The sequence below is a fragment of the Ctenopharyngodon idella genome, chromosome 9 (genome assembly GCF_019924925.1).
Source record: "Ctenopharyngodon idella isolate HZGC_01 chromosome 9, HZGC01, whole genome shotgun sequence".
NCBI classification, from domain to species: Eukaryota; Metazoa; Chordata; class Actinopteri; order Cypriniformes; family Xenocyprididae; genus Ctenopharyngodon; species Ctenopharyngodon idella.
In genome coordinates, this window is record NC_067228.1 from 2,051,909 (window position 1) to 2,065,354 (window position 13,446).

General features: G+C 40.0%; 2 protein-coding genes across 7 annotated transcripts in view; one reads left to right on the plus strand and one right to left on the minus strand.

Moving 5' to 3' along the window:
* rab3gap1 (RAB3 GTPase activating protein subunit 1) overlaps positions 1-257 on the minus strand; it is a 45,390-nt gene extending 45,133 nt beyond the window's left edge. Inside the window, exon 1 of one of the 4 annotated variants that reach the window (XR_007931584.1) lies at positions 32-257. Coding sequence is in view for 3 of the 4 variants with exons in the window: in XM_051905298.1 (XP_051761258.1) it covers positions 32-49 (18 nt within the window). In the remaining variant the exon portion in view is untranslated. The remainder of the gene's footprint in view (positions 1-31) is intronic. The other 3 variants (XM_051905298.1, XM_051905300.1, XM_051905301.1) reach the window with 3 other exon arrangements.
* On the plus strand, positions 250-13,351 carry ubxn4 (UBX domain protein 4). Of its 3 annotated transcripts, none has more exons than XM_051905321.1 (13): positions 250-454; positions 797-899; positions 986-1,014; positions 2,210-2,328; positions 2,744-2,861; positions 3,126-3,195; positions 5,548-5,602; positions 5,717-5,881; positions 6,189-6,316; positions 8,505-8,607; positions 9,116-9,247; positions 11,338-11,588; positions 12,563-13,351. In XM_051905321.1, exons 1-13 carry the CDS (start codon positions 373-375, stop codon positions 12,699-12,701), a joined length of 1,494 nt encoding a protein of 497 aa, XP_051761281.1. In that variant the 5' UTR covers positions 250-372; the 3' UTR covers positions 12,702-13,351. The 3 variants fall into 3 exon arrangements, with proteins under 3 accessions (XP_051761281.1, XP_051761279.1, XP_051761280.1); XM_051905319.1 differs by having other exon boundaries at positions 252-454; positions 3,072-3,195; XM_051905320.1 differs by having other exon boundaries at positions 255-454; positions 3,072-3,195; positions 11,341-11,588.
* Positions 13,352-13,446: the final 95 nt, after the last annotated feature.

Genomic DNA, 13,446 nt, shown 5'->3' on the forward strand with positions numbered 1-13,446 from the left:
ATGCGCATTCAAGACAGACAAACAAACTCACATCACTGTCAGCCGCCATCTTGGCTCTCTGTTTATCCTGTCAGGTGGGGAATGACGTGTAGATGAATCATACACTTTACGTTATTTACGCTCATCCGTGGTTTACTTCATATAACAAAATTTGCTGTGTGTGATTTGATTAAAAGAATCTTCTACCCCTGTGTGAATATTAGAATGCGTGTATTGACAAAGTGCGCATAAAACGACATTTCCCAGAGTTCCTCGGTTCGAACTGCTTCCGTGTTCCGAGCGCAGCTTCCGGCAGCTGTGAGTTGTCGAATCTTTTGGAACCCGCAGAGCCACTTAGCAGCAGCAGTGATCTTCATCATCGTCATCTTCATCATGCGCTGGTTTGACGGCTCAATCCCAGCGGCCATCGCCACAGCTAAACGGCGCAAGTGTGTGTTTGTGGTGGTGATCACAGGTACCTGACTATCATCGCCATCTTCGTCACACACATTAACTGCTTCACTGTGTTTTACAGTCTTACTCGATGACAGATGATGAGGGGATCCGGTTAATGTGTCACATATGCGCTTATATTCACACATCGTGTCCATATCAGCTGTGTCATTATAATATTTTACCATAGTAACGGTTTTTGTGTTCGTATCCAGTGTAGAGTTGATTTGTCCAGTCAGAACCGGATCTTTTTTTATTAAACTGAGACGATCATGTGATTTCAGGAGTGTGTGTGTGTCTGTCGGTCTGTTTATCTATCTATCTGTCATTAATCTCTCTATCAATCTGTCTGTCTGTTGTCTAGGGAATGACGATCAGTCCTCTCAGCTGATGTCCAGTTGGAGGACGGACATTGTGTCGAATGCAGCTAGGAACTGCTGTGTTGCGATTCAAGTGGACGCTCAGAGGTGAGACTGACACACATCAGATCAATGTCGTCTCAATGATGTCCTCCAATCACTCCAGTCTCTCTCTGTCTCTCTTGTTCTTTCAGTGAAACATGTGTCCAGTTCTCACAGATCTGTATCCTTTGCTGTGCTTCTGAGGACGGATGGTGGGATTTTCTATGATGCCCCTTTTGCATGATAAGTGTCCCCAGAATGTGTCTGTGAAGTTTCAGCTCAAAATACCCCACAGATCATTTATTATAGCTTGTCAAATTTGCCCCTATTTGGGTTTCAGCAAAAACACGCCGTTTTTGTGTGTGTCCCTTTAAATGCAAATTAGCTGCTGCTCCCGGCCCCCTTTCCAGAAGAGGGCGGAGCTTTAACAGCTCGCGCTTCGGGTGCTCAACAACAACAAAGCTGGAGAATCTCACGCAGCCAAAATGAGGATTGTCAGTAACGGTGTTCAGCCTTACATTGTTCAAACCGGAGTCGACACTGATGGAGAGACTCAGGAAGAAGTTACAACTTTTAGACGTTTCTGAATGGTTAGTGGATAAATTTATGTAGTTGCTGTGGAGTTGACTCAACTCATCCACTAGCATGTGCCGTCATGTTAATCTTTTGTGTTGAATTGACCCTCGTTTGTGAAGCAGTCCGACGTAAAATGACGGCATGTCAACAACACTCTACTACAACAACTCTTCCTCTTCTCTAAAGCAGCCCAACATGGCCTCACCCCCTTTGTTACTTGTTCTCGGGGGCGGGGTTTATGTAAATTTTAGGGTTAGTGATGTCACTAACCCGGGAAGAAGCTCGTTGTAGTCCGTACCAGCCGTTTGTTGTAGCGATTTCTGTAAAAGAAAATATCTCCCTTTGCATTGAACTTTGAGCGTCGTAACTTTGCAGATGTTGTTTATGATCAAACAGCAACATTACACACTAACTAAAGTTAAAAAAGTGAAATCATAATCAAGGACCTCTTTAAAGCACATCTAAATTATAAATACGCCTAATGTAATATCCAATTTCGATGGAGGAAAAATGCAATAAAAAAAGTTCACTTCAATAGCAAATACTTACTGCAAACAAGATATGTGAACAGGGCGCTGTGTGCTTAAAAAAGAAACAACTAGAAACTCATGACCAATTAGACACAATCTTTTGAGTCAGGTGCTCCTGTGACAATCTAAAAAGGACGTGTTTATTATATTCACGCTGGTTTGTTCTACTAACAGCACATCTACAGAGAGTCTAATCTGATTTATCAGATGAGTTAATTATAGGTCCATTTGTCTCGTGTCCTGACGGACTTTAACTCTGAGCTCACACAGATCCGGTCGTGTGCATCCCGTCCAGCTTCTTCATAGGAGAGAACGGCATTCCTCTGGAGGTCATCGCAGGCAGCGTCACGGCAGAAGAGCTGAAACGGAGGCTCGACAAAGTCACTGAGGTGAATAAACGCACGTCACAACTGAAAATGTTGTCTTGTACAAACATCAAGATTAAAGTCGGGTCTTTTCTTCCCTATTGTGCCGTATATCCGAGTGAAATGGCTTCTGGTGCAAGAACAAATGTAGGTTGTGGTTTGCTATTGGTGGATCTTATGTGAGTGACAGGTTGCCCCGTCCTCATCATCAGATAAGAGAAGAGATGCTGCAAGAGGGAGGGGAAGTTATTCTGATTCAAGATTATGAGGAACATGAGTTTATGTGCAGGAATAAATCATTCATAATAAATACTGCAATATTCCATAAAATCATGAATTGTCCGTTTTGATTTCATGGTGACTTTAATGTGAGCATAGCCTCAGGTTTCTGTCAGGTTAGACACACACATGCAGCACACTAACAAACCTTTCTGTACAGATGCACAAGCAGCAGATTGAAGGCGCAGAGATGGACACAGAGAGACCCGATCAGACGCCCGCGCCGCCCGTCTGTGAGCCACAGGACGCTCTGAACGTCACTTCCTCCACATCTAAAGGTGACGCTCACAAGAAACCTGCTCTGATTGGATGATGGTTTGCTCACATCTGGTTTTGCAGGAAAGATTGATTTGCTTCTAGTGTTGGTTCAGCTGTGTTTCACACAAGCGAGAGAGATTTACATGTTTCATTTCATGGTTTCAATTTCATTGCTGTTTTGGTGAAGAATGTTTCGTAGAGCACTGGACTGATCCTTCTGTTTTCCCCAGAATCCCTGTCTATGCCAATGGAGGAAGACGGAGCGTCAGGTCATGCGACTCCAGTTGATGATAAAAACCTGCTGTCAGAAGATGCGTCTCAGCCAGATGAGCCCTTAGATGCCAGAGTGGAGAGGTGAGTGGCGTATCAGTCAGAGAAACGCATGAATTCAGCTTATTCTGGACAAGAACTGCCAAGATAGACAGCGAGAGCATGTCTGATGTACATGCGAAGCGGCCATTCACAATTCAGTGTGTTTTTACACTGCAAAAAATGCTGTTCTTATGTAGAGTTTTTGTCTTGTTTCTAGTCAAAATATCTTAAAGTTCTTAAATCAAGAAGCATTTTCTTGACAAGTAAAAATTATTTTCTTGTTTTCAGGAAAAATAAGTCAAAATTAAGTGAGTTTTTCCTTAAAACAAGCAAAATAATCTGCCAATGGGGTAAGCAAAATAATCTTATTTCAAACCAAAAATAAGCTATATAATCTTGTTTTCATTTTGGATTAAGATTATTTTGCTTGTTTTAAGGAAAAACTCACTTAATTTTGACTTATTTTTCCTAAAAACAAGAAAATAATTTTTACTTGTCAAGAAAATGCTTCTTGATCTAAGAATTTTTAGATATTTGGACTGGAAACAAGACAAAAATTCTAAGTAAGAACAGCATTTTTTGCAGTGTACATACCATAATGGAGGTATTGTCTGAAATACATTAACCCTCATGTTGTGTTCTGATAATTTTGACCTAGAGGTTTTTTTAACTGAAAATGCTAGTTAATGTTATAACATTGGACTAAAACTTACTGACTTTGCTTGCACAGGGTATAATAACTTTCCAAAACAATTTTGATGTACTTCCCACCTTGTTACAGTTGGTCAAAAATGAACGGCCATACAAAAAACTGCCTAGAAATCTCTCGCTATGCTTTGTTATTGCCACATATTTGATTCAATGTTATGGTAACACTTTACAATATGGTTCATTTGTTAACATGTATTAACTAACATGAACTGTGAACATAATGTGAAAAACACTTAAAGTGCCTTAATGTACTAAAACAGTGATATTAAAAGATCAAATTCAGTATACAGCTTATTGATGATGCATACTATATACAGGTGAGCAGATGAACCTAGAATATGAAGGCAAGGCACTAATGGGTGAAGTGTTTTCTTTATAATGGTTTTCTATGGGAAAACGTTTAACGAGAAATTAATGCATTTATATTGTGGGTTAATCTGTACATAGTATGCATTATTAAGTTGTATGCTGAATTTGGTCTTCTAATATCACTGTCTTACTACATTAGTACTTACTACAAGCCAAGTAAAAATGACTGGCGGACAATGGAGTTAAGCCTTGTTTTGCCCCCCAGGTGGGTGTTCCTATAATGGTGTGATGTCACATAAAAACTATGAATTTGAAAATAAAGGCCTAAGATCAGTTAGTTCCTAAAGTATTAAATGGTAGAAGAAAAGTCAAAACGTGGCGATGTTGCACATTCTGCAGGCTCATGGTTTCAGAGCAATTTGCATCCATGAATAGCCCACATTTATGCCAAGTGATTGCTTGTGATCTACTGTTGATGAATTATGACAGTGTTTATCTTATGGTGTTTATATCATACCTGCAAACGTAAAAAAAAAGATACTCTAAAAAGCGCAGCTGCATTGTATTGTACAGCAGAAATATAGCGGTGACCCTGGTAATCCCTATATTACCAGGGTCACTGCTATATTTCTGCTGTACAGTACAATTCAGCTGTGCTTTTTAGAGTATCTTTTTATGTTTGCATTATATTTCTGCTGTACCAGGGTCACCGCTATATTTTTGCTGTGCCATAAGTACACACACACACACTGTCATTTACGTTTTAGGATGTTAAGGTTGATTTATACTTCTGCGTTGAGAATCAGCTGTGTGTAGCACGCGTAGCCTGACGTGCACCTCTTCAAAAATGTAACAACACGTCAATTCTATGCGGACCGCGAGCGCTGTGATTGGTCTGCTAGAACCCCTCCCTCGGATCAAAAAACTGGCGCAGAGCAATAGGAAAAGAGCGAGCGTTTTCAACTTCCAAATGCTCCGTAAATGTCGTTACCTATTTGCCGCATCTCTGCCGCTTCTATTTGTAAGCTTCTCTGACAGCGTACATGACCAGCTGCTGCTTCTTCGGCTTTTGCCTTGATCCTCAACATGACTGCGGACACTGCCTACTAGTGGTCTGCATGCACGTCGACGCGGACAACGACGCAGAAGTATAAATGAAAACAGGCGCATAGCCTACGGCGCAGAGCCTACAGCGTAGGTCCGACGCAGAAGTATAAATCAGCCTTTACTTTGTTGCTCTACCTTGCCCATATGGTGTTTATTTTATTTGGGCAGGTCTTATTAAAGGCCTTAAATGTTTTAAAAACCCTGCAGATACCCTGGACTTGTATTTTTTTAAGGTTTTAATCTGTTTTCATTAATTTCCTTATGAAGGTTAACGAAGAAGCTGGAGGAAAGACGTGAGCAGAAAAAGAAAGAAGAAGAAGAGGTAATTCTCTTTTAACACATGCACTGAACTCTCATTTACATTAAAGGATGAAAGTTTAACACTGGTGCAACGTGAATGACACAACGTCTGTGTATTTTCCTCTCACATGGGCAGAATGAGCTCAAGAAGGAGGTGGAGAGGCGTAAGCTGGGAAAGGAGATACTGGACTACAAGAAGAAGCAGGAGGAGGAGAAAACCAAACGCCTGCTAGAGGAGAGGAATCGAGAGAAGGCGGAGGAGAAAGCCGCCAGAGAACGAGTCAAGCAGCAGATCGCTCTGGTATCACACTTTTGATGCTTCAAACGCAGATCCTGATGCTGTTTCTCACATGATTTCATAATCTGTTCGAGAATTGAGAAATCAATATTTTTACCACACTGTATTATACAGAGATGTCTGAAGGGTGCGAAGTGATTCATTGTACAACACGGCCTCAAGTGTCTTACTGCTTTTAGACAAGCATACTAAGATCACACGTGTTCATGATCACAGTAGGAGATCTAGTTCCTACACGAGTTGTGCTGTTGATCGCCCTGTTCTACATACACACATCATCGCACATGCTTGATGCTGGTTTCATCCACAGGACCGTGCGGACAGAGCGGCCCGTTACGCTCAGAACCAGCAGGAAGCAGAGGTGGCCAGACTAGCAGCGCTGCAAGCCAGAGCCGCTGAACATGAAGCCAAGAAAGACGCCGCACAGCGAGAGAGAAGGTGACATCACTCATAAAAGATTAGATTTCAAAAGCAAGCCTGTTTTTAGAACCTTGAGAATTTTTTTTTGTGACATTTATGACAGATGACATTGTTTCTTCTCCATAATTCTCATCACCGAAAAGCCAAATAATCCTCTTCTCATTGCTGTAACGCATGAAATGTTTTGGATGCAGCGAAATGAAAATTCTGGACAGAAGCTGTTAAAAGAGTTTCTGCCTTTTTTCTCTGCCACTGCAAAAAATGATGTTCTTCCTCAGTATTTCTGTCTTGTTTTCCAGTACAAATATCGAAACATTCTTAAATCAAGATACATTTACTGGAGAAGCAAAATGACTGAAGATGTTACGTTTTGTTTCCTGAAAAATGTCAAAATGCTGAAAGTTTTCGCTGAAAACCAGAACCAATATCTGATAGTGGGGTCAGAAAAATAATCTTGCTTTTCCGTTAAATTATGATTGTTTTTCTGTCCCCATTGGCAGATATTTATTTATGTTTTCAGCAAAAACTTTCAGCATTTTGACATTTTTCAGGAAACAAAACGTAACATCTTCAGTCATTTTGCTTCTCCAGTAAATGTATCTTGATTTAAGAATGTTTAGTATTTTTGTCTTGTTTTCCAGTACAAATGCATATTAAAAATGAAAATAATTGTGCTTAGCTAGGCCTGGGCGATAAAACGGTATTGATATTTATCGACAGTACGTCTTAATCGATAACGATAGAAAAAATGTTCGATATAACTCTCGATATAGTTTCACTTAAATGACGCGCTACGAGTGACAGCAAACAAGCTGCTGTGGAGTTCAGATGTGCAATCACCACGTGAAATCAGAACACGCAAACGCATGAAAATGAGTGCTGTACCTGCCGGTGACGAGGAGATTGTGACTAAAAAAGGACATTTCAACTCGTCAGTTTCATGGTTTCTTACAGTTGATCTACTTTAAAGTTCATCTTGAGAGAGCGGTTATGTAGGTATTAACAGCTGTTTTTCAACCACACAGTATCTTTATTTCTGTGCTACAGATATTCAAATTATCACAGAAGTACTGAGATAAAAGTTCATAGATCAGATAAAACTAAAGTCTACGTTATCGATCAAAATAGAGCAAATCAGCTTTTGAAAGAAATTTGAACGCGCTGGAAATGACGCATTTATCGATTAAATTGTTTCACCACCAGGTGGCGAACCAGGTGACTGTTAAAAAATTTATTTGATGTTGAATCTTCATTCAGCAGATTCTTTCAAATACACTGATTCATCCAGTAATGAAACAAGAGTATTTATGGGCGTGTCATTGAATCATACATAGAACAGATTTGTTTTAAATAATTAATTCAAATATATTTAAAATTTAAAAAAAAAAGACTGCAGCAATTAATAATTTTGTCAGAACCTCTAGTTAATTACATGTTATTTAGTTTAGTTGACATTCCGAATTGTGATCTTGGTTTGAAACAAACAAAAAAGTTTCTCAGTTTATCCAGAATTGTGCAGCTCTAAGTTTCTTCAACACTTATTTAATCTTCATATAAAATATAAAAAAGATTTGTTTACATTTTCATTTTGCTTTGTTTTAAAAATTATTTGTTGTTTGCCTTAATTAAAAATGCATTGGTTAAATTCAAATATTTTTTTTCTACTATAATTATCGATCAATATGAAACATTATATCGTGATAATTTTTTTAGCTGTATCGCCCATCCCTATGCTTAGCTAATAATTCTGGGCATAAGAATCTGCATAAATTAAATTCAGTTCATCAAATGCTGCTGTGGTGCATAAATAATTTATGGTTTAACAAAATAGAAAAGCTTTTCTTTGCTGTAGGCATAAAAGAATGGAATGATATTTTTTTTTAATAGAATTGTAAAATCTAATTGAAATGAGTTAAATGAGCTAAATACTGAGCTGAATAATCACAATATTGTCTTGTATAGAGCTGCTTATAGCTGAATTAAACTCATTTCATAATCAGTGAACTTTGCACAGATATTTGCTTTTGCTTTAAACATAAACTCATTTAACTTTGACCAATCTTTCAGAAAACAAGACTTAATATCTTCAGTCATTTTGCTTCTCCAATAAGAATATTTTTTTAGAAAATGATTTTTGCAGTGTAACAGGATGTCAGTGTTGGTGTTAGATCACCGTAGAGCTGATGTTTTTCTCTCTGGTTGTCAGTGCGGTCGCCAGGATTCAGTTCCGTCTGCCCGACGGCTCATCCTTCACTAACCAGTTTCCGTCAGAGACGCGTCTGCAGGAGGCCAGACAGTTTGCTGTTCAGGTCGGTCTGTATGATGATGACCCTGATAGTGATGACCTGACTGAAATGTAGTTTTACATGTTGTCGTCTCTCTCTGTTCTATTGTACAGTATGAATGTCCTGTGACTCTGATGATTGTGTTGGCCGGGTTTGAAGTGCTCTTTTACATTCTGTGCTGCTGATTCATTAGCAAAAACCTCAATGGAGGCTCTCTTCTTTTCATTTCCATCCGGAAGTATTTTCATTTATTTATTTAACAGACGCTTTTATCCGAAGCGAGTATTTTTCCTCCATTGAGATGTTTTTTTACAAATTTAAAACATTACAAATGATTAGATGTTAAAATTACAGTGTAAACTTTTAAATATGAGTGGGATTTTTACTCTGAAACTGTTGTATTAAGATAATGTTAGTTGATTCTGGTAGTGTCGGAGGTTCAGCAGCAGCTGCAGACGGACGTGTTTGTTTGCCACTGCAGGTGTTAAACTCTATGCAGATGTTCATAACAGAGTCTTGTGTCTTCCTGCAGGAGGTTGGGAACAGATACGGTCAGTTCTCACTGGCCACCATGTTTCCCAGAAGAGAGTTCACAACTGAAGATCTGGAGAAATCTCTGCTGGAGCTGGAACTCGCGCCCAGCGCCTCCATCGTCCTGCTGCCTGTGAGTGACACACACACACACGCGTAGGGCTGGGTATCGTTCAAAAATGTTCGATATCGATACCGATACCTTGACTTCGATACTGTTTCCTGAACGATACCAATTTTATACATTACCTCAAAAAATCTTTGGTTTTATATTTTAAGTTTGTTGACTTTTTCTTACAGACTCAGACTCCTGAGCCACTGCACAAAGGAATAAAAAAGGCTGCTTATAAAATAACATTTATATAAATTAAAGTTCTTATTTGGCTAAATTACATTTCATTAACAGCCTTTAAACACAGGCTTTACTCCCTTCAAACTTATATTTTGCCAGCGTTTACCTACATCATTGTTGGACATATAATTATATATAATGTATAATTATATCATTTCTGTTACTTAAGCTTGTGCATATTTTTAGTTAAAGCTGTTAAAGGTGCAATATGTAAGATTTTTGCAGTAAAATATCCAAAAACCACTAGGCCAGTGTTATATATTTTATTCACTTGAGTACTTACAATATCCCAAATGTTTGCAACTATTTGTAAATCGTGAGAAAATTGCAATTTTAACCAAGGCTCCGGGACGTGTGAGGAGTCGCCTGTCAATGCCGTCATACCCGCGTTACCCTCGGTTTCCGGTTTTATTTTGTAGAAACTATGGAAACACCAAAGATGCTTTAATATATTATACGTTTTAATAGACAAGGGAACAACTTTTTTGATATATTGATAGACAGAAAACTAATTGTTATAGCTCAACACGTTTAGTCTTATTGTTTAAATCTAATGTTCTTGATTTTTTGCGAGTACAGCGAAAACACAGAGTAATGTTATAACATCATTTTCAACACACTCAAATGTATAAACAAATCTGTGTTACCTCATACCCATGACCGGAAAAGCGGAAGCAGCGCCGGTGACTGTGGCATAATAAAAGCCCCGCTGCTCGTGAGGCGTGTGTTGCGCAATCGCTCCAGCGGCCTCGTTCAGCTCCCACAACACTCGGTCCTGCTCTGCTTCATACTACAGTAATGTTAATAATCGCATCCATGAACATGATTTCTTCCCAAGTCCTATCCTTATTTTTGTGCACCGTCCGTTGAGGTGAAGACCACATGTCCCAAGATTCCACGCTCAAACTTGCCGTCATCATGCTACGCCTTTGTTTTGAATAGGCCTCTAGCGGACAGAAATTCTACATACTGCACCTTAAAGTTATAAAGCAATATCTCATGTAGGGTTTTCCTTTGTGTTTTATATAATGACCACTAGGAGGTGCTCTAGGCACATGCTTTCCTTGATTGGTTTTCTCTAAAGAGAAATACATTCAGTTGAAAACGAAAGTAAAAGAGTGATGCACGTTCGCGTTCTGGAGCCAGAGCCTGTGCTCGTGTAGGCGAACTAGAGCCCGTCACGAACCGGTCGCGTGTTTTCTATAGACTTGAGGAACGAACGCTGATGTAACGCTGTTGTGTGTTGTACCTGCCTATAACTAGTTTAAAAAACATTGCGCGTCCCGCTGTTTGTGCAGGCAGTGCGGCACTTCTGTTTTCTGTTCACAGTATCTGGAGTGACTGTAGTGAGTACTCTCACCTGTCCTTTTCGGAGAAAAACTGAAAGTGAAACCGTTGATTCACTCGCTCTCTCGCACCCAGGGTCTCTCTCGCGTGCATAGTTTTATATATTTAGATATAAATAACAGTGTAATGCAACTTTATCACATTGCTCAACGAGACTGCATTTCTCAGCCCACCCTCCCCTGCTCTGTTCTGAGGTATCGAAATTTGGTACTGAATGACAAGACACTTTTGGATACTTGATAGTATCGAGGCAATTCGATCGGTACATAAAAAGTATCGAATTCAATACCCAGTCCTACACGCGCGTACACACACACACACACACCCTGATTCACTGGATCAACATGCTAAACAATAACCAGTCATGTTTTCTCCAACATTTGTAATTTTTTATGCCATTTAGAAACCCTCAGGGGTTTTATTTTGTGAATTAAATGTTCACAGTCTTAAAGCACAATCTTGCAGCTCAAATATCTGATGGTGTAGTCACATGACATGAATGCTCTCCCTGTGATTGGTCCCAGCAGCAGTCCAGCCGGCCGTCCAACACTGTGGTGAGCTCGTCTGCGGGAGGAGGCGTTTGGGCCATGCTGGGCTCGCTGCTCTACCCGCTGCTGGCCGTCTGGAGGTTCATTAGCGGATTCCTGTTCAACTCCACACCGCCACCTGCAGCTGCTCAGAACCAGCACACAGCCAACGCACAGGGCTCCGGCTCCAGCTCCGGCTCCAGCTCCAGCTCCAGCTCCAGCTCCAGCTCCAGCGCAGAACCAAAGAGGTGCGTCTGTGACCTCACTGTCACACATGTGACCTGTGGGCTTCGCTAGCTATGTTTCCATCCAAAGTTGCGAATTTCAAGAGGCCCTATTCTTTTTTCCATGTTCATCTTTCTTTAGTGTGTAATGTTGCTGCTTGAGCATGAAAAAGCTCTGCAAAAGTCCCTCAAGGCCGAGTTATTCTCTATATCAGTGTCACTGTTTCTGAACTCCCTGAAACGCCTCCATTGTAGTCTTGAGTTTCTTCCGGGAACAAACACGTCACAATATTCCTCATTTAAGTAATTCATACGCAGAATAAAGGGGCGGGCCTGGTTGAGTTAGTTAGTGCTTGACCAATCACAACACACTGCTCCAACCAATCAGAGCACATTGTGCTTTTCAGAAGGAGGGGCTTCATAGAGAACTAAACAGCGTTACTGAAAGACTGGGAAGAGAGGAGCTGCAACAATGGAGAATATGAGGAAAATAATCAACATTCAAGCAGGAAAATCTGTTCTAGTAGAGCCAAAAACAACATCAAGGGCATAAAACGTCCCTTTTAACTTGTGCACAAAATTGCAATATCGTATAAAGTATTAGTGAATAAATCCCAGTCAATACCTGGGAAATTATTGCAAAATATCTATTAAAAATGGAAGTTGCTGCAGTAGGAGAAGCCATTGTGGCTCTTTTTCCTCAATTTTAAATGACTTGAGCCTCAAACCGCTCAGATGACATGCAATAAATGCTGTTATGTTATCTTGCATTCAGAAATACGAAAATTAGCATAAAAATAGCTATTGTAATGCTGGGAAAGAGACCATGATGTCGCTGGATCTCAATTCATAACAAATTTTTAACATTAGATTCAGCATTTGAATCCTTTTTGTCAAATGTTTTGCTTATAAAGTGTTCGCGGCTGTTCTATCTATATTGTGTGTCGGTGAGAGGAATTTCTATTAAATTCTACTCGTTCTGTTGTTTTCTGCTCCAGAGATACAGTTCGTAAGAGGGTTCTTGAGAAGAGGCCTGAGGACTTCAAGAAAGATGGGAAAATATACCGGTTAAGGACTCAAGAAGACAGCGAGGACGACAACAACACCTGGAACGGCAACTCCACACAGCAGATGTAGCGCAGCGAGCTGCATCGGTCCGAAGCGGTTTGATTTGACAGTGTTTCAGTCTTAACGGTGGGTTTTATCATTTAGGGCTGTGGTTTCCATTTCCCCGTCCCTCCCGCTCCATCCCGCATGGGTAAATCAAATCAGGTTAGCCTAATTCGCTTCTGCGTGCCGACTACTTTAACCAGGAACGACTCTAGGCTTGACAAACATACTGGTTCAAAGACGATGCGTTAGCTGCAGCGAGCATCTGTTATTGCCAGGATTGATTTAATACAGTAACCAGCGCTGTTGTGAATATCCGAGGGCTTTGTGGCGTTTTATATGGCGGTTTTGACCCCCACAGCATCATAAAATGCCTCGGCAATAGAATGTCTTTCTACTAGTTCAGCACAGATGCTACTTGATCCTTTAACCATAGAATAAAATATGTTTTTCAATGAAACACTTGGACTGAGGTCATTCTTCTCTTTTTGATTTTGTTGTGGTTTAATCCTCTCGAACTGTCTATTCATTAATGTGTAAAATTGTAGGACAAGTCAAATTGATTCATTACGTGACACAATCATTTGCAAACATACATCCAGTTGCTATTATCTGCTGTACTCGGTGTGATCATGTTTTGTAATTCATATTAAAGGTAAACATATTTTGGATGCTCATTGCTTTCACTTCTTTTACTGTATCATCAGTTTCTGTGTTTCTTCAGTTACGACACTCATCTCACAGAGATCAGAATGCCAACCAAAGCAGGCAA

Coding starts and splice junctions, on each gene's coding strand:
- ubxn4 (XM_051905319.1), top strand. CDS start 373: ATGCGCTGGTTTGACGGCTCAATCCCAGCGGCCATCGCCACAGCTAAA. Junction 455..796: donor GTTTGTGGTGGTGATCACAG/GTACCTGACTAT, acceptor TCTGTTGTCTAG/GGAATGACGATCAGTCCTCT. Junction 1,015..2,209: donor TGTCCAGTTCTCACAGATCT/GTATCCTTTGCT, acceptor GAGCTCACACAG/ATCCGGTCGTGTGCATCCCG.